This window comes from Equus asinus, chromosome 4 (genome assembly GCF_041296235.1).
Source record: "Equus asinus isolate D_3611 breed Donkey chromosome 4, EquAss-T2T_v2, whole genome shotgun sequence".
NCBI classification, from domain to species: domain Eukaryota; kingdom Metazoa; phylum Chordata; class Mammalia; order Perissodactyla; family Equidae; genus Equus; species Equus asinus.
This window is the reverse complement of record NC_091793.1, coordinates 45,199,147-45,218,375: the sequence shown is the minus strand read 5'-3', so window position 1 is coordinate 45,218,375 and position 19,229 is coordinate 45,199,147. Positions and strand designations below refer to the sequence as shown.

Below are 19,229 nucleotides of genomic sequence, written 5' to 3'. Positions count from 1 at the left end.
TCAGAAGGAGAAGAGAATATAGTACAAAAAAGATACTTGAAGAAGTAAAGCCCAAACATTTCCCAGATTTGGTGAAAGAAATAAATGTACAGATTTAAGAACTGAGTGACCCCTAAGTAGGACATCAACAGAGACCACTGCACCAAGGCACTTCTTTAAAACCAAAAATAGAGAGAAAATACCAAAAGCAGCCAGGTCTACGTTCTAGCTCTTTGATTGAAAGGTAATTTCTGACTTAAATGCTGAAATATGAAGTTTCAAATACTTTTAGACACTTGCTACCCAGGTGAAAGGGATACATGCTCTCAAAATAAGATAGAATTTATCAGGTAAGACTTAAAACGAGATTAGAGACATCCTCACTAACCCACTGCTACATGTCACCAAAAAAAGTGGGGGGATTGTTTACTTGTTTATTGCCTATCTCACTAGACTATAAGTTCTAAGAGAAAAGGGACCTTTGAATCTCTTATTCCCACTATGTACCAAGTTCCTAGGATTCTGCCTGGCACATGATAGGTGTTTAATAAATATTTGTTAATTGAAGAATTGATATTACTTAAAGTCATACTTCACTTCCTACATTACGCAAAATGAGGGTAAACATCTCCACAAAGATATAATACAGGTAACATACTATTAACAAAAAATTAAGACAGAGTTTTCATAGTCAAAGAAACTCAAGACAAAGAGATAGTAAGTTATGTGTGAAATATTTATGCTTCAAATATATGCAACCTATATTCCATTCAACTCTCTTCCTTCTATCTAAAGTGAATATCAAATTAATTTTTATTGAATAAAAGAAGATTTCCAACAGGAAATAATTAAATCACCTGTCCTGCCAACTCCAATCGCTTGTTACCATAATAGTCTCTGTCGTCAACTTTATTATCTCCTTGGGCCAGAATTACTCTTCGCACCATCACTGCAGTATAGATACATTTCGCTCGGAAATTGAATTCTTTAACCTGTAATTCAGAAATTAGAGAAAATTTTTGAGACAATGCACATGAAAATTTAAGGTGCCTCCAGAAAAGAACCATTGTTATAATATTTAAATAAGAAAATAATGAATTGTTATGATTCTACCTATTCAAAATAACTCAATTAGTCTATAAACTTCCTGAGAGCTGAGATGGTGACTTTTCATCTTTGTACTCACTACCTGTGGTAGCTTTTCTTCAAAGATGACCATGATCAACTCCTTCCCTCCCTATATGTTTCATGCCGCTCCTTCATTAAGAGGTAGAGTCCATCACCCATTTTGGGTTGGCCTATAAACTAGCAGGCTCCACTTCCTTTCTCTTAAACTACTGAAGCACCATGTGAGACGTCCAGGACACTCCGCTGGGAAGAGAGGGCCTACTTGGAAAACACTGAAGAGCCACAGACATGATGAAGAAGCCACCTTGGACGTCCAGCCCGGGTGAGCCTTTGGATGACTCCAGCCTCAGCTGCTATCTGTCTGCAACCCGATGAGAACTCCCTTCCACCACTGGTGAGCCCAGTCAAACCACAGAACCATGAGAGATAGCAATAAACAGTTATCTTAAGCCATTAAGTTTTGGAAATGTTTGCTATACACCAATAGGTAACAGGAATAGTACTAAAAAATTGTCTGGCACTCAACAAATATCTATTGAAAGGATGAGTGGACTGATGAATGGATTTGCTACAAATATTCTAGTCAATCTTCTCAAATCCTGAAATCCACATTAATGAATCTGGCCCAATCAGTAAGTTAAATCAGAACTGGTTAAATAATTGCACTGGTTTGTTTGGGGAGACAAAACCCTTAGGTAACTAAATTCTTTCTACACATTGAAAATGATGAGGTCTGAGAGTATGGCCTAAGCTTCTGCCAGTTCTAAAGAATATTTTATAGGCTTTTCTATAGAAGATTCATACTATAAAATTTCCATTTTACTTTCCTTAATCATTGAGTAAGATCCCAGTGAGACCCTATCAACCTTATCACTGTGACAGATCAATTCAGGGGATCTTGATTTAAAAGAACAACAGGAACCATTCTCCTTCACACAGTTTGTTGTTGCTGTTAAGGAATTACACTAAATAATACAGGATGTCAGAAATTCTGTACGTATTTCAAAAAGTTCATTCTCCTTCAAAGGAAGCTCCATTTCTTCTCTACGTCAATTTCTTCCCTTTCTATTACTGAGAACTTCGGAATGTGTTTAAAGAAACGTGTGAACTCTGGAATGTGGTAAAAGAAAAAGTAGCCCTAAAAGCTATGTTGTCATCTTGTACTCGCAAAACAATTACATCAACAAGACAGGTTGGAACAAATTTAGGTCTTTAAAAAGAAAAGTCTCTTGTCCATCCTCAAAAAAAAAATACCAAAAAACTCACACCATAACAACAATTACCACAACACTGAGCCGAAAAACCCAGTCTCTAGACATTCTCATTGATGTTTACCTCCATTCAGATACAGCTAATTTGCTTTTTTTCTGATCTTAATATGGCAAGCTACATTAAACACGTAACTCTTTTAGTTGTATTTATCTTTCTTGTTAATGGAAAAAATGAAGCAAACTTTCATAACCAAATTTTCGACTTTTAACAAAGTCCATTTCACAATTTCACTTTGCGTAAATACTGGTAGATTCTCCCAAGACATTTATAAGCAGAAATAAATGTGGGTATTTATGGCAGCTATCCTGCTGAACTTTATAAGGCACTTGAACCGTCATTCATTTTACCCCTCTTTTTTAACTACCATATGCTGAAAAGTAAACTCTAGGTCTAAACTGAAAAAAATGAGTTAATACTTTTCCCATTTTTCTGATCCCACTGATGTGGAGAATAGAAACTCTCTAATCTAGTGGCTGACAGCACTTTTTGGTAGAAGACCAATAATAGTTCAGACGTCCCTTTGTGGGATGTCAATCTGTGGATTACCTGAAAGAGGGAGAGAAAGAAGACCCACCAAATGAGCTTGGAACACTGAAACCGAATTTTGTCACCAAAACTGAGTCCTTTTAATACTACCTTAGAGGAAAGAGAGGTCTTAGGCATCCTGGGGAAATCCTTAGGCAGTGGTTTCCAAACTTTACTGAGCATCAGAATCCCTGGAAGGCTTGTTAGAACAGACTGCTGGGCCCCAGCCCCTGAGCGTCTGGTTCAGGCGGCCTCAAGGAGAGGCTAGGAACTTCTAACGAGTTCCCAGGTGATGCTGACACCACTCGTCTGAAAAATGCACTTTGAGATCAACTGCCTCCAAGGAACTGAGAGGCTGGGGTTCCAAGCCAAAGCCTCTGCAGGTCACCCTCAAGTACAAGTGCTGCGGGCTGCGAGTACCTGCCCATCTTTCTCCCTTAACGCAGACACCTCCAAACGAGTGCTTTCTAAATGTCAGTCATTCAGGTCCCGACATCATGATTATTGTCCTATCTCCTTAACACTTAAATTATTATTGACTTTCTATATTTTTAATCAATTTTAAACAGCTCATTTTTTTTTATATGCCCTGCCCTTTATTTTTTTTTTTATTGAGCTATGGATAGGTTACAATCTTGTGAAATTTCAATTGTACATTAATGTTTGTCAGTCATGTTGTAGGTGCACCACTTCACCCTTTGTGCCCACCCCCCACCCCACCTTTCCCCTGGTATCCACTAAACTGTTCTTAGTCCATAATTTTAAATTCCTCATATGAGTGGAGTCATACACAGATTATCTTTCTCTCGCTGGCTTATTTCACTTAACATAATTCTCTCAAGGTCCATCCATGTTATTGCAAATGGAATGATTTTGTTCTGTTTTGCAGCTGAGTAGTATTACATTGTATATATGTACCACATCTTTATCCATTCGTCTGTTGCTGGACACTTAGGTTGCTTCCACGTCTTGGCTATTGTAAACAGTGCTGCAATAAACATTGGGGTGCATAGGACTTTTGGGATTGCTGACTTCAAGCTCATTGGATAGATACCCAGTAGTGGGATGGCTGGATCGTACGGTAGTTCTATTTTTAGTTTTTTGAGGAATCTCCATACTGTTTTCCATAGTGGCTGCACCAGTTTGCATTCCCACCAGCAGTGTATGAGGGTTCCTTTTTCTCCGCAACCTCTCCAACATTTGTTGCTATTAGTTTTAGATATTTTTGTCATTCTAACGGGTGTAAGGTGATATCTTAGTGTAGTTTTGATTTGCATTTCCCTGATGATCAGCGATGATGAGCATCTTTTCATGTGCCTATTGGCCATCAGTATATCTTCTTTGGAGAAATGTCTGTTCATGTCTCCAGCCCATTTTTTGATTGGGTTGTTTAATGTTTTGTGGTTGAGTTGCAAGAGTTCTTTATATATTATGGATATTAAGCCTTTGTCAGATACATGACTTGCAAATATTTTTTCCCAGTTAGTGGGTTGTTTTTTTGTTTCAATCCTGTTTTCATTTGCCTTGAAGAAGCTCTTTAATCTGATGAAGTCCCATTTGTTTATTCTTTCTATTGTTTCCCTTCTCTGAGAAGGCATGGTGTCCGAAAAGATCCTTTTAATACTGATGTCAAAGAGTGTACTGCCTACGTTTTCTTCCAGAAGCCTTATGGTTTCAGGTCTCACCTTTAGGTCTTTAATCCATTTTGAGTTTATTTTGGTGAATGGTGAAAAAGAATGGTCAATTTTCATTCTTTTACATGTGGCTTTCCAGTTTTCCCAGCACCATTTGTTGAAAAGACTTTGTTTTCTCCATTGTATGCCCTCAGCTCCTTTGTCAAAGATAAGCTGTCCATAGATGTGTGGTTTTATTTCTGGGCTTTCAATTCTGTTCCATTGATCTGTGCACCTGTTTTTGTACCAGTACCATGCTGTTTTGATTACTGTAGCTTTGTGGTATGTTTTGAAGTCAGGGATTGTGATGCCTCCCATTTTGTTCTTTTTTCTCAGGATTGCTTTAGAAATTCGGGGTCTTTTGTTGCCCCATATGAATTTTAGGATTCTTTGTTCTAATTCTGTAAAGAATGTCATTGGGATTCTGATTGGGATGGCGTTGAATCTGTAGATTGCTTTAGGTAGAACGGACATTTTAACTATGTTTATTCTTCCAATTCATGTACATGGAATGTCTTTCCATCTCCTTATGTCGTCATCCAATTCTCTCAGAAAGGCCTTGTAATTTTCATTATCTAGGTCCTTCACTTCCTTAGTTAAATTTACCCCAAGGTATTTTATTCTTTTTGTTGCAATTGTAAATGGAATTGTATTCTTGAGTTCTTTTTCTGTTGGTTCATTACTGGAGTATAGAAATGCTACTGATTTATGCAAATTGATTTTATACCCTGCAACTTTGCTGTAGTTGTTGATTACTTCTAACAGTTTTCCAATGGATTCTTTGGGGTTTTCTATATATAAGATCATGTCGTCTGCAAACAGTTAGAGTTTCACTTCTTCCCTCCCTATTTTAAACAGCTCATTTTTAAGTAAGCTTCCTCCCTCAAAATAACACCATAAGATTCCAAATACCCCAAAATGGATTTTATAGGCTACTTGTATTTTCTCTAGTAAGTATATAATTATTTAAATAAAAATGTTCCTGTATTACCTAAAATCATCTCCAATATTACACTTAGGTAAATACTGTCCTAAACCATTCTGGAAAATGAAGGTCTTTTTCTTGGTTTATCTACTCTGGCTTTACTTCTCACTGAATTATGTACAACAAAACTTTTAAAATGGTAGTTTAGGCGTGCTGCAACCACATAAAAGTGCCAGTGTTTAGCTTTATCAATTTAAGTAAAAAATGTCATTTTAGCCAGCATTCTATCAGCTAGGCTCTTTAATTAATCAAAAGTTCTCTTCAGTTATCACACAAAGGTAAGTGAGACCCTAAGAGAGACTCTATGGCCATCGTGGGGAGCTGAGAAGCCATGAGCTTTGTGTACATCGTGTCACTGAATCATCACGACAACTCTGTCAGGAAGTGGTATTGGTTTCACTGCACAGATGAGAAAACTGAAGCTTAGAAAAGATAAGATTTGCCCAAAGTAAATCATCTAGGAGCAAGAAAGCAGGATTTGAACTCCTATCTCCCTGGCTCCAAAGCCCTTCTTATTTCCGCTACTCATTTTTGCTATTTGGAGTTTCAAACTGTTTTTCCAATCATCCAAAAAAGTTGAAAATTCGGTTCAGACCCAGCTTTAACATTAAGACTTTCTAATTCTTTGAATTAGATCAAGGATACACACAAACAAACGGCAGCCAAAGGGCAGAGGCAGAGACCCCCATTATTTGGCTAATAAGGTGTTCCAAAATAAGAAAACTGAATCTGAATGCTTTTAGGTGGTCACTGACCACTTCCACAGATCTCACAAGTTCTCATTATTTATAATCAGCCCCTGAAGGTAGAGTTTGCAATCCCTGAACTAAATCATTCATGAACAGAATACATGGTAACTTATCATTAACCAGCTATTTGATTGACAAGATAGTCTAACAAATAATTGTATGACTTAGAAAGAGTAGCATATCTATTAAATGGGAGTGGGGGAAGGATGGCTCTTGCCAACATGGCCCAACTGTTTGAAGTTAATAAAAAATAAACATTAAGCACTGGTTCAAGGGTCAGAAGATAAGATTCTAACCCTCTCTCTGACCACTAAGCAGCTGAGTGACAAGGCAAGTCATCTAGCTTGTCTGGACCTGAGCATCTTCACAGCAAGTGACGGAAGCTGGACAACGTGAACTCAAGAATCCAAGGTGTAGGAGACGAACCCATCCAGTATTTTAACAAGCATCTACGGTAGTGATGGTAACACAACAATGAGAATGCCACAGAACGCTACACTTAAACATAGTAAATTTCATTTTATGTATATTTTACCACAATAAAAAAAAAAGCGTCCATACGGGCAAGGCACTGTAAGCTTACTTAAAAACATCTAAGATACCATCTCTGTCCTTCGAAACCATGAAATCTAGGAGTGGCGCTAATATATGTACAAATATAAAAAAATTATAATTTTAGATTGAAAGAAGAACCATGACAGAACAAAGAGGATCAGATGAAGATACAATACAGGAACCTTCTCTGAGTACAAACAAATTATTGATCATGGAAGATTATTTGCAGGGGGGGCAGTCCAGCCCTCTTTAGGATTCCCTTTTCTTAAGGAACTAGACTTTAAATAATGTAAACATGTATTCAAAATTCTTGAACAGAAACGCACGCACCCCACAATGACCATTATTCACAGTTGTAAAGGGGTTACTCACTGGTACATGGGTCAGGATGGTAGACGCCAGGAGCTCTCTTGCTTCTTCTATTTTGGTTTTCTTTGGTCCACCTCCCCACATCCTTTGCCTTCTTACTTTGTTCCCTATATATTTTAATGCCTATAAAAAACAGCATATATTATAATAATGTTTGAAGGACACCATCAGAGAGAATTTATTAAGCACCTACCCATACTTAAACACTACAAGCAGAAAAGACAAGAACACTGGTTATAGAGAAAGCTACACTGGGACTAGTCAAAAATCAACATTTAAGGGCCAGCCCTGGTGGCCTAGTGGTTAAGTTCAGCGTACTCTGCTTTAGTGGCCCAGGTTCAGTTCCTGGGTGTGGAACTACACCACTCTGTTTGCGGCCACACTGTGCTGGCAGCCCATGTACTAAAAAATAGAGGAAGACTGGCACAGATGTTAGCTCTGGGCGAATCTTCCTCAGCAAAAAAAAATCAACATTTGTCATGAATCAATGACAAAATAGCAATACACTGGTTCCCTTTTTATTTTATAAAGTTTTCTTCCTATAAAATTGCTACATGAATACTGTAGGAAATTTAGAGAATAATTATACATAAATATATAAAAAAGTATAATATATATAAAGCAGCCATCAATCCTCCACCCAGAGAGACCCTAGACCACAGTGAACATCTTGGGGTAGTACTTTTCACCTTCAAAAAGGAATCATACCACGTAAGATCTCTATCCTGAAAGCTACAAAACATTACTCAGAGAAAATAAAACCTATATAAATTGAGAGTTATGTCAAGTTTCATTGACTGGAAGATTTAATAGTGTTAAGGTGGCTTACTGTTAAAATTCTCTCCAAACTGACCAATAGATTCATCATAATTGCTAATTAGACTCCTGACAGGCTTTTTAAAAATCAAAAATTGACTCTAAAATTCTAGATTCTAAAATTTACACAGAAATGCAAAGACCTGGATCAGCTGAAACAATTTTGAGACAGAAAAGTTGGAGGATTTACCTCACCTCATTTCAATGATGAAACTACAGTAATGAAGACAGTGTGACACTGGCAGAGGATAAGACAAATAGATCAATAGAAGACAATAAAAACTCCAGAAATAAACCCACACTTTTATGGTCAACTTATTTTTTTTAAAGTTATTTTGAATCAAAATTACACTAAGATTTAGCCTTCTTACCCATTAAAATGGCTAAAATAACCAAGACAAAAAATAACAAATATTAGAGAGGCTGTGGAGAAAAGGGAACCCTCATACACTGCTGGTGGGAATGCAAACTGGTGCAGCCACTCTGGAAAACAGTATGGACATTTCTCAAAAAATTAAAAATAGAAATACCGTATGACCCAGCCATCCCACTACTAGGTATCTATCCAAAGAACTTGAAATCAGCAATTCAAAGAGATTCATGCACCCTTATGTTCATTGCAGCATTATTCACAATAGCCAAGATGTGGAAGCAACCTAAGTGCCCATCGACTGATGACTGGATAAAGAAGACACGGTATATATACACAATGGAGTACTACTCAGCCATAAAAAAGCATAAAATCGTCCCATTCACAACAACATGGGTGGACCTTGAGGGTATTATGTTAAGTGAAATAAGGCAGATAGAGAAAGAGAAATTCTGTATGATTCCATTCATATGTGGAAGATAAACAAATACATGGACAAAGAGAACAGACTAGTGGTTACCAGGGGAAAGAGGGATGGAAGGTGGGCACAAAGGGTGAAGTGGTGCACCTATATTTTGACTGACAAATAATAAGGTATGACTGAAATTTCACAAGGTTGTAAACTATCATAACCTCAATAAAAAAAATTTAAAGAAAAAGGAAAGAAAAAAGTTATTTTATTAAGGTCATATTGTCTTATAACAATTTGTGTAAATTTCAGGTATACATTATTATATATCAGTTGATTTTTGATAAAAATGCCAAAGCAATTCAATGGGGAAGGGAAAGTCTTTTCAACAAGTGGTGTTGAAACAACTAAATGATCCATAAAGTAAAAAGCTAACCTCGACCCATACCTCACACCAAATAGAAAGTTAGTTTAAGGCAGATTTTAAACCTAAATGTAAAAACTAAAACTATAAAGCTTCTAGAAGAAAACATAGGAGAATATATTCCTGCCCTGGAGTAGGCAAAGCCTTCTTTAAATAGGACACAGATATCAATAACCATAAAAGAAAAACAAATTTAAAAAACCTCTGATAATTAGATTTTGTAAAAATTTACAACTGCTCATTAAAAGCCACAGTTAAGAAAATGAATAGGGAAGTGATGGACTGGGAGAAAATACTCATAATACATAAATCTGACAAGCAGTTTATATCCAGGAGATAGATAGATAGACAGATATTATACATATATATACATATTTTAAAAGGGACTCAAATTCAATAATAAAAAGACAAACAACTCACTAAGAAAAACAAGCAAAAGATTTGGACAGACATTTCACAAAGTAGGTCGATAAGCACATGAAAAAATGTCCAACATCATTAGTCATCAGAAATTCAAATTAAAACCACAATAAGATACCACCAAACACACACTAGAATGGCTAAAATTAAAAAGACTGACAACATCAATTGTTGGTGAGGACAAGAAGCAATCAGAACTTTCATTCACTGTTAGTGGGATTGCAAAATTGTACAATCACTTTAGAAAAATGTTTGGCAGTTCCAACTTCACAAAAGTTAAATACACTACTGCCTTTTGATCCAGCAATTCTGTTCCTGGTATTTATCCAAGAGCAATGCTAACCTGTCCAAGCAAAGACTTGTACAGGAATATTTGTAGCAGCTTTATTCATAACAGCCAAACAGTGACACAAACCACATGTTCATCAATAGGAAAACATAACTGTGGTACATTCATACAATGGAATACTACTCAGCAATATAAGGGAACAAACTACATGGATAAATGACATAAAAAGGAACAACTTGGATGAATCTCAGTATGCTCAGCAAAAGAAGTTAGACACAAAAATATATACACTGCAAAATTTCATATATATAAACTTCTAGAACAGGTAAAACTAATCTACGGTGAAAAAATCAGAATGGTGGGAAAAAAATTAGAGGGTGGAAGTGAAAACTGACTAGGAAGGGGCGTGAGGGAACTTTCTGGGGTAATGGAAATATTCTGTATCTTATAAAATTATGCAATTAAGATTTGTACATTTTGGTGTATAAGTTTTACCTAAAAAAATGAAATATTAAAAACTAATCAAGTAATGGGTGAGGAGTAGGTGGAGACAGATGGAACAAGAAAGGGAAAGTGTCTGCGATAGTTGAAGCTAAGTGTTAAGTACATGAGGGTTCATAACACTATTCTGTACACTTTGTATAATGTTGACATCTTTCCATAATAAAAAGTGGTTTTTTTTTTCTTCTCCCCAAATCCCCCCAGTACATAGTTGTATATTTTAGTTGTGGGTCCTTCCAGTTGTGGCATGTGGGATGCCCCCTCAGTGTGGCCTGATGAGCGGTGCCATGTCTGCACCCAGGATCTGGACCCATGAAACCCTGGGCCGCCGAAGCGGAGCGCGTGAACCCAACCACTCGGCCCCCATAATAAAGTTTTTAAAGAAGAGGATCATGTGGTTCTTCTTATTTTGTAACAACAACAAAATGCCCTTTTTTTTTTTTTTCAACTGGCTTTCAGTGAAAAGAAAGGGCTAGGATCCCTGAATCTTTATCCTGGAATTCCTGTCCCCAGTTACCCACCTGGGAAATTTCCTATGCTTTAAAACCTAGATCAGGAATCACCTCCTCTCTGAAGCCTTTCCTAACTCCACTTCCGTTCCTCTGCTCGTTTAACTCTTTATGTATAAAGAATTGACTACTTTCATTTGTGTTCAGATCACACTGTATTTTAAGCACTGTTTACACATGTCTCTCCTACTAGACCTTGCGGCATCTTTCGCTTTGATTCCTAACGACTAGTATAGTGCCCAGAACTGCATGGAACTCCCTGTGCTAACATTTGGATATGAACCCTAGGATCTTCCCCGTTAAAAGGCCAGCAGAGCATGAGACAAACTAGGTCTCTAAACACCACTGCTGCAGTGGCCTCGCAGTAAGTAACTGAATACAGCTAGTCAGCTGCTGCCGGCAGCCACACAGATAGGCAGTTCCCTAAACCGAGTTGTCTTCATTAAATTTTGGTCTTCTAGTTCCCTTGGGAAAGAGGCTAAAAATTCTTCACTTCTTTTAGGAAGAATTAAAGGAACACAGGGCAGCCTAACATCCCTTCCGACGTAGCAGAAAGTCACCTTTTCCCTGGATTACCTAACAATGTTGTCAGGGTTTCACAGTGTGAGGGTTGGGGTAAGAGCCAATGGATTCACAAACAAGCCAAGATGACACTCCTAGTGCATCGTATTCTCCCAAAAAGGTAATAAAGAATTTCCTCTCTAAACCAGAGCCCTCGGCAACAACGAAATGAAATGGACATGACCAACATACAGCAAATAGGCTTTGTGAGAAGGAGAAACGGAGGAGAGGCTGAAAAGGGAGGCATTAAAAACAAATCAAAACACGGGTTTGAAGCACTGCACTAATGTGCCACATCATCGAAAGTTCTATGCCACGTCATCGAAAGTTCTATCGTATAAGATAAAGTCTACTCGCTACATTTGCATTTAGAACAACATAAAATATTCATGTTGTCATAACTCATAATATATGTTCAACTTATCAATCATTTTGGATCACACGTGCCTCTGTGCCCTCTTATTAGTTGCAAATATTAATCTATGCTTTAATCTAGCGTACAGAGTACAACGCATTTCCAACTTACACTTCCTGTTTGACTTTCTCATATTAGGAACATGTATTTCTTATGTTAACTAACTATATATTCCCCCCATCTTTTAACCGAAGTTCTCTAATTCAGTTAGCTGAAATTTTCTGGCCATACCTTTTTAAGAGGAATGAATGAATGATTTTCCAACTCACTCTTTAGCCCCTGCCCAAAAGGCTTTATGATGCCAGAGTTATCTGACCAACACTGATGATGTCCGCAATAAAATGAGTAATGGAGTCCACTGAATCCGCTGGGGTAAGGCTAAGGTAAATTGCTCTTTCAGGGCATTACACAGCTTTACAGGATGGAGTGTTTACAGGATGGAGTGTATCTCCCAAAATTGAACCAATTTTGGGGTATTTCTTAGCATTTTCTCTTCATGTGCTTGCAACCCTTGGACAATATAATTTCAGTTTGTAACAAAGATTCATGCTTACTAAATGTTTCACTTTCAATAAAAACCAAAAATAGACTCTCCTAAATCCAAACAACTTTTCCGGATGCTGCCTGCCTGATGACTAGAGTTGACTATTAACTAAGTGCAGAAAAAGAGGAACGCAGTGATGAGAATAAGCCCTGCTGATGTGTGCTTTGGGGTAAAATATACTTACACATGACAATTAACCTTCCCAAATGTTTGGCTCAGGCTATGAAAATATCAAAACGGATTTGATTTTCAAAACACACACTAACAGACATTAAGTGGCAAAACGCTGGCTCTACAAGCATCCTGGGCGGCAAGAAAAAAGCAGCCTGGAATTTATACCTTGTTGTAAGTACCCCACAGAACAGGGAGTGTACATATGGATAAATAAGAACTGTCTATTGTGGTTCTGTCGTAGGGAATTCCTACCTCTGAGGATGGCTATGAGCAATGTCACTATTGATTTACACTCAGCAAAGCACTTCACAAACATGGGATAAAAACCCTACGTATGGCTATGAGGGTTCCCTGCCACATGGCAAGGGAGGGGCAATTATTTTTATTATGTTTGGCATAAATGTAGATCCCTATCTTCATCTTTGAGTCTTGCCATAAAATTCCCAGGTTCCAACTTGGAGTGCCTAAGCAGGTCAATGAAGGCTCTGAAGTGGTAAAGGGGTCCCTGATCCTGGGCCTTTCTTACTGATAACACTGTGAATTCATGAAAAGGGATAAAGACTACATATGACTGGATGCCGAAAGCAACTAGAAGTAAGGAATAAAAAGTGATAATAAGAAGAAATGCATGAAAAAAAAAACCTTTTACGCTAGCGTTGCTGTAGTTTAAAAAAACATATCACTCAGGCAAATAAGGAAAAAAGAGTACTTGCTATTATATCAGAACAAAAGCCTACTGGCCACATATCCGCCTTCTAAGTTAGATGCCATAGGCTAAAAACTTATCTAGACAAACTCCTCCCTTTAATCCCTAAAAAAAATGAGTCAAAGAAGCATCTCTAACATTCCTCCCATCTCCCCAACACCCCCCAACACCCCAAATCCACACCCCAAAAAGTCATTGCATCGGATGCTTTATCAATGAGCAGCATTAAATCTCCAATTCCCTTTCATAGCAAAGGACAAGATGAAAAGACACACCTGCATCTGTGTGAAAATCTGAGCTTTCTGGCACTCTTCCAAACTGGGTCCAAATGCAGCCATCACGTGCTCCTCTGTTCCAATCATCTGCACAATTTCCTGGTCACTCTCAACACCCATGGCCTAGGAAGGAAAGAAAAGATAGAAAGAGTGTTGGCTTTGTGTTAACTCACTGACATTTGCTTATGCTAATTTGGCATTGTTTGTGGGTATTACTTCTAAGCAAAAGCTAGCTCTTTTCTCAGAAACGGTGCCATCTGGCATTGGCAGCCATAGCCCAAGCTGCAGAAGAACCTGAAACAGAAATTTTGATTAGGAAGAGGAAAACAAACATTCTCAAGCACTTTGTGCATGTGTACTATCTTCTAAAATTTTTAAATATCCTACAAGTTTCATCATGAAAAAAGGAGGCAGGAAGTATAGTGCAGACACTGGTCACCATTACAGAGGCAAACTGAAAAAAATTAAACAAAACAGCCAAAAAGCAGTAAATGTGAAAACGTGCATTGCTGAAAATAAACAGAACCCCAATTAGTTTTGTCAAAAGATTAATTTTTCTGAGAATTGCCAAATCATTCACATTCAGGCTAAAACAATTTTTGCTAAGAGATGTTTTACCTCACTATTCTAGGGACATCAAGTTATACTTTATACAGATTGTAAGAGATTTGTTTAAAAACTAAGAACACACTTAACAGGTTTAAGAAACCCACTTAAGTGTTTCAAGGTGGCAGCCAGCAGTGTAGATCTTCGTAGTTCCATATGGCACCGAGGCTCACTCCTTCACACACTTGCCTGGAATTCTGCCATATCAAGGAACAGAGCATAATCTCCCTAAACCTCTCTTGGCAGGGAAATAATCTGCCCCTTAGAAGTTAAGGGAAAAGTTATGTTTGCATTAAAATTCTCCTTTAGCTATGCAGAGACACTGAAGCAGGGAGGACTGTCGCGTCAGGCTCCAATGCTCTCGTTCTCAGTTCTCCACGCCGAGAGAGAGAAAGGGAAAACCAAACCCCAGCTTCCAACACAGAACACCAAGGACACTGCCCTGAGCACAACGGCAAGGGCATCTCTCCAAAGTCGAGAGAGAGGTCTGATGGAACGTCAACCACAGACTCTCCAACCACCACTGTCACATCACCTCTTCCACCTCAGTGTTTTCATTTCTGTAATGAGAGGGCACGACCAGATCCCCTCCAGCTGAAAATTCTACAATTCTACATTTGAGTTTTAGTAGTCTGCATTCTGTAAATTCAGTTTGGATACTTCAGGATCAGATGGAAACTTACTGAAAGTTTTGAAGATTTGAGGGGAAGCTAAATATCTGTTCTATCCCTTTTACCCCAACTGTGGTGGTTTGAAAGAAGGTCACCAATTCTTCAACACTCTCTTCAAAAGGTGAACACTAATTCTCCTCCCCTCGAGTGTAGGCTAAACTTAATGACCCACTTCTACAGAAAAGAAGTAGAAACGGCAGTGTTCGACTGTGGAGGCTCCATCCTAAGAGACACTGTCGCTTCCTGCTTGCTCTCTCAGAGGGCTCCTCTGGGGGAAGCTAGCAGCTGTGTCAGGAAGACATTCACGCAGTCTACGGAGAGGCCCAGGGGTGAGAAGCTATGGTATCACGTGCAAGAGCCATCACGGAGACAAACCCTCCAGCTCCGATGCAGCCTTCAGATGACGGCAGCCCTGGCTGACAACTCCACTCAGGAAAGATCCTGAGCCGGGACCACTCAGCCACGCATCCCCCAAAGCCCTGATCAACATAGACTGCACTGATTTGTCACACAGCACAGATAACTAACAGACCAACTTTTAGAATTAAATTTACTATTTAAACTTAAAAAACAATTTTAAGTGTATAACTTGTTTTGTCCAAAAATTTTTTTGTTTAGTGAACAAATAAAGAAGTTCACGGGACACAAATCCCTTTTTTTGGACTTTAATTTTTCCATATTTTTATCTCTAATTTGATATGATGTGTTTATTCAAATGGACACTAGACACAAACTCCACTATTTAAAAATTACACACATTCATTAACCTTTCATAGATTAAAGAAGAGCAATCCTAAAAAATGATCCGTTCTAATTTTCAAACAAATGAGAAACAAGCTGGATTCCCCTTAGATCAAGCACATTGCATCGCATCTACGCCGAGGGTGATGGCGAGTATGCAGAACTATCTACACTTTCTCCTCGGTCTGCATGCAGCCAGTCACAAATATCAGAAGAGAAGACTTCCCTGTAAAAAGCTAATTAAATTTAAGTTAATTTTTATCTGTCAACCTCTCAAAATAATGTTATATGAGTTTCAATGAAATCGAAATATAAGAAAAACAATACCAATTTGCAGTAGATTCTAATCAGCTTTCTCTAAAATCTTTGACATAAAACTTTGTAGCCCATGCAGTTCTCTTCTCAGAGGAAAGCCCAAACATTGAAAGATCTATATGGGACAGATACCTAACCACACACGCAAAACGACAAAGCAGGAGGAGGTCGCACTGAGACACACTTAGAAACCTAGAGCTGAAATGGCAGTAGCTCTCTAGATCAGCCCCCTTTCTTTAGGCATGTTAACACCCAAATCATCTGAACTGAAGGCCACCTAGATTGTTTTAATAATTAATTTTTAGTTCAGTAATCTCCAGGTGAAAAAGACTATATACTTGATTGCACATTTTGGTGTTTAATAACAACAAAAAAGTCTTTCCTCATTTAACATATGGATTGCCACTTCAAGTTGTTCTGATGCTGAATCTAAGCAGTAATTTTATAATTGCATAAAATTCTCGAGTGGCCTAACATAGATCTAAACAGACTGCTCAGGCCCTCCAAACATTTCTAAGCCATGAAGCAAAGATATGCCAAGCACAAGGTAAATGACACCATATGTGCAGAAAGAATGATCAGTGGCAAAGCTTTCCTTTAAAAGGACTAAACTCTTCCTATATCAGGTCGCTGAAATACAGGGGGATAACTCAGATTATCACCAAAAGTGCTCCAACTCCAAAGACCAAGCTGACTTGATGACTATGTAGCCTTCAGAAGTCACAGCTCAAATAAATGATATATTGCTATGGAAACAACAGCAAAATGCCCAACCATTTTGCTTTCCAGACATAATTTAGACATCTGAAAACTAGCTTTATATGGAACTCTTTGTACTCTAGATATCTGAAATCATTTTACCTAACTAATAAGCCAGAAGTGAATGCTGTATAATAACCTCATGAAAAAATAGCAGAGACAATATGTTTCAGCAGAAGATCACTCAGTCTGGGAATCAGCAATAAGAAAGAACAAAAATAAGGGCAGTGCTCCTTAACAAGAGGCATGAAGTCCTCTCCTTGGATATCCACTAAGTGTGACTGCAAGTGTGACTTTTAAAGACAGAAAAAATACCAATAAGCAGAAGAGAACAATATGCAGGCTAATGGTGATACGCTGAAATATATTATGTGAAGGAGGGAAAGGAAAAAACTTCTTAAAATAGCTCGTATTCAGAAATCTCTAATTTTGCTTTAAAGTAGATAGAAGTCAATTTATTACCAAAAGTAGTCCTAGCAGATAACAAAAGAACTGTGATGGCCCTCTATAGCTTTGTGATTTTTTTCTCTTTAAAGATCAAAAATTTCAATGTAAGTTGGTTTCCAAGAAATAGTGCCCAGCACCCTTGAAATTTGATCCTCTTTCCTGTAAAAACTTTCGGACTCCAGATGCCACCACAGCACAACTGCTGAAGACTTGGGAATACAAAACGCAAAGTGGGGAAGATTCATGGGCGGGAGAACCTTTGTAGTGATTCAAGTCCATAAATAAGGCTGATCTAGTTCTTAAAAGCTTGATCCATCATATTCAGACTCAGCATGAAATCTGGAAACCCTGCTGCTTCTGTCACTTTTAGCCAATTGTTGGTTACAATCAACAACCATCAAGTCCTAATGACTGTCAAGGTCTGTGTTAGGGCCACACAACACAGAAAGAGAAATGATGTGATTTTCCTGGTATCCCAGTTTATTTTCCTGGGCTTCTCAGTAAATGCGCAAGGAGAACTAAGGAAAGAGAATCAGCATCCTCTTTCCAGGCAGTCTCACTTTTCAAAAAATATATTAACTCATTTGTTCTTCACAACAACCCTCTTACGTGAAATTCTCACTTTATAGATAAATTATCCAAGACACAAAGAGATTGGGAAATGTGCCTAAGGTCACATAGGTAATAAGTAGAGAAGCTGGGATTTAACCTAGATTTGTCTGATTCTAAGCTATCCAATACTCTATGCTGCCTCCCAGATGTAAAAGTCTAAATAGTGGTTATCAAACAAGTTTCCATCAGATTATTGAAATATCCTTACAGGAGGAGACCAAAATAAGCCACTGAAATTTAAACTGAAAATTCACAGTGAAAAACATGAACTGAAAATTTAAAAATATTCAATTCTTATACACTGCTGATTAGAATGTAACGGATACGTTTTGAGAGGAAAATATGACAACACGTACCAAGTTTTTAAAAAAAGATCTAATCCACTCCCAGGAATTAAGTCTCACAAAATAATCAGCAACATGCACAAACATGTATGTATAAGGACACCCAGGGTTGTGTATAAGAGTGAAAACTTGGGGGAAAAAAATGACACCTAAATGACCCACTACAGGAAATTGACTATAGATTATAACACACACATGTAATTTCTACACAACACCTTCTAAAAGTAATGAAGTAGATTCATATTTAAAGACATGGAAAGCTATTCACAATTCATTTTTAAGTGAAAAAAATAAAATAAAATCGATGTGCATATTACAAAAGGAAAGGGAAAAAATGCCTAGAAAAATTTATCCAAAATTGTAGTTATATTTTTCAGTGGCTTTCTAAATTTTTACAATGCAAGGACTGTTTTATAATCAGAAATGGGTAAGTTTGAAATCTCAACTACTGGTTACATAAAAATGTACACTGTTAATTCATAGCCCCACTATAAAAAGGATTTAAGTCAGTTCTATATATGTATACATATACAACATAAATATTAAACAAATTTGACAGAAGAAAGTGTCTTATCAAACTTTTGCCACCTAGCCAAAAAAGGAAGTATTTAATAAAGGTTTTCTGATTTTAATGCATGCATGTGTCTAGTAATTCATTTTCCATGTGAGTGATATAAGAGTCTATGTATAGTTAATTTATAATTTCGGGACTAAGGAAAGCAGTCCTGTGCATCTTCATGCATTGTAGACATTCAAAGAAGTCCTTTTGATGCATGGGAACATAGTGCCCTCTGCTGGAGATGTAATTCTACACAGATAAAATTTTCTTTATCTACTGAACATCACTAACATACACAAGATACTACACTGGATACCGTGCGATCCCTACAAGAAAAGCCAAAATTACTTCTGTGCTTAAAAAAAAACCTTGAATAAAGGCACTAAAAAGTATAATTAAGAATTCTCTCTGGCCCCCCACATATAATGCTCCTGCTTTTATGATTGTCATTCTAAAAAGAAAATACATGGCACCATCTCATGTAGAGAAGTCAAAAGCACATTAAGCTATAGTAAACACACAGAAAA

General features: G+C 37.6%; 1 protein-coding gene across 2 annotated transcripts in view; it reads right to left on the bottom strand.

Annotated features, from left to right (window-relative positions):
* POLR3B (RNA polymerase III subunit B) overlaps nt 1-19,229 on the bottom strand; it is a 148,607-nt gene that overhangs the window by 106,047 nt on the left and 23,331 nt on the right. For both annotated transcript variants that reach the window (XR_011502684.1, XM_014865833.3), the window contains exons 10-12: nt 13,649-13,771; nt 7,239-7,358; nt 837-971 (exon numbers count right to left, since the gene is read on the bottom strand). Coding sequence is in view for 1 of the 2 variants with exons in the window: in XM_014865833.3 (XP_014721319.1) it covers nt 837-971; nt 7,239-7,358; nt 13,649-13,771 (378 nt within the window). In the remaining variant the exon portion in view is untranslated. The remainder of the gene's footprint in view (nt 1-836; nt 972-7,238; nt 7,359-13,648; nt 13,772-19,229) is intronic.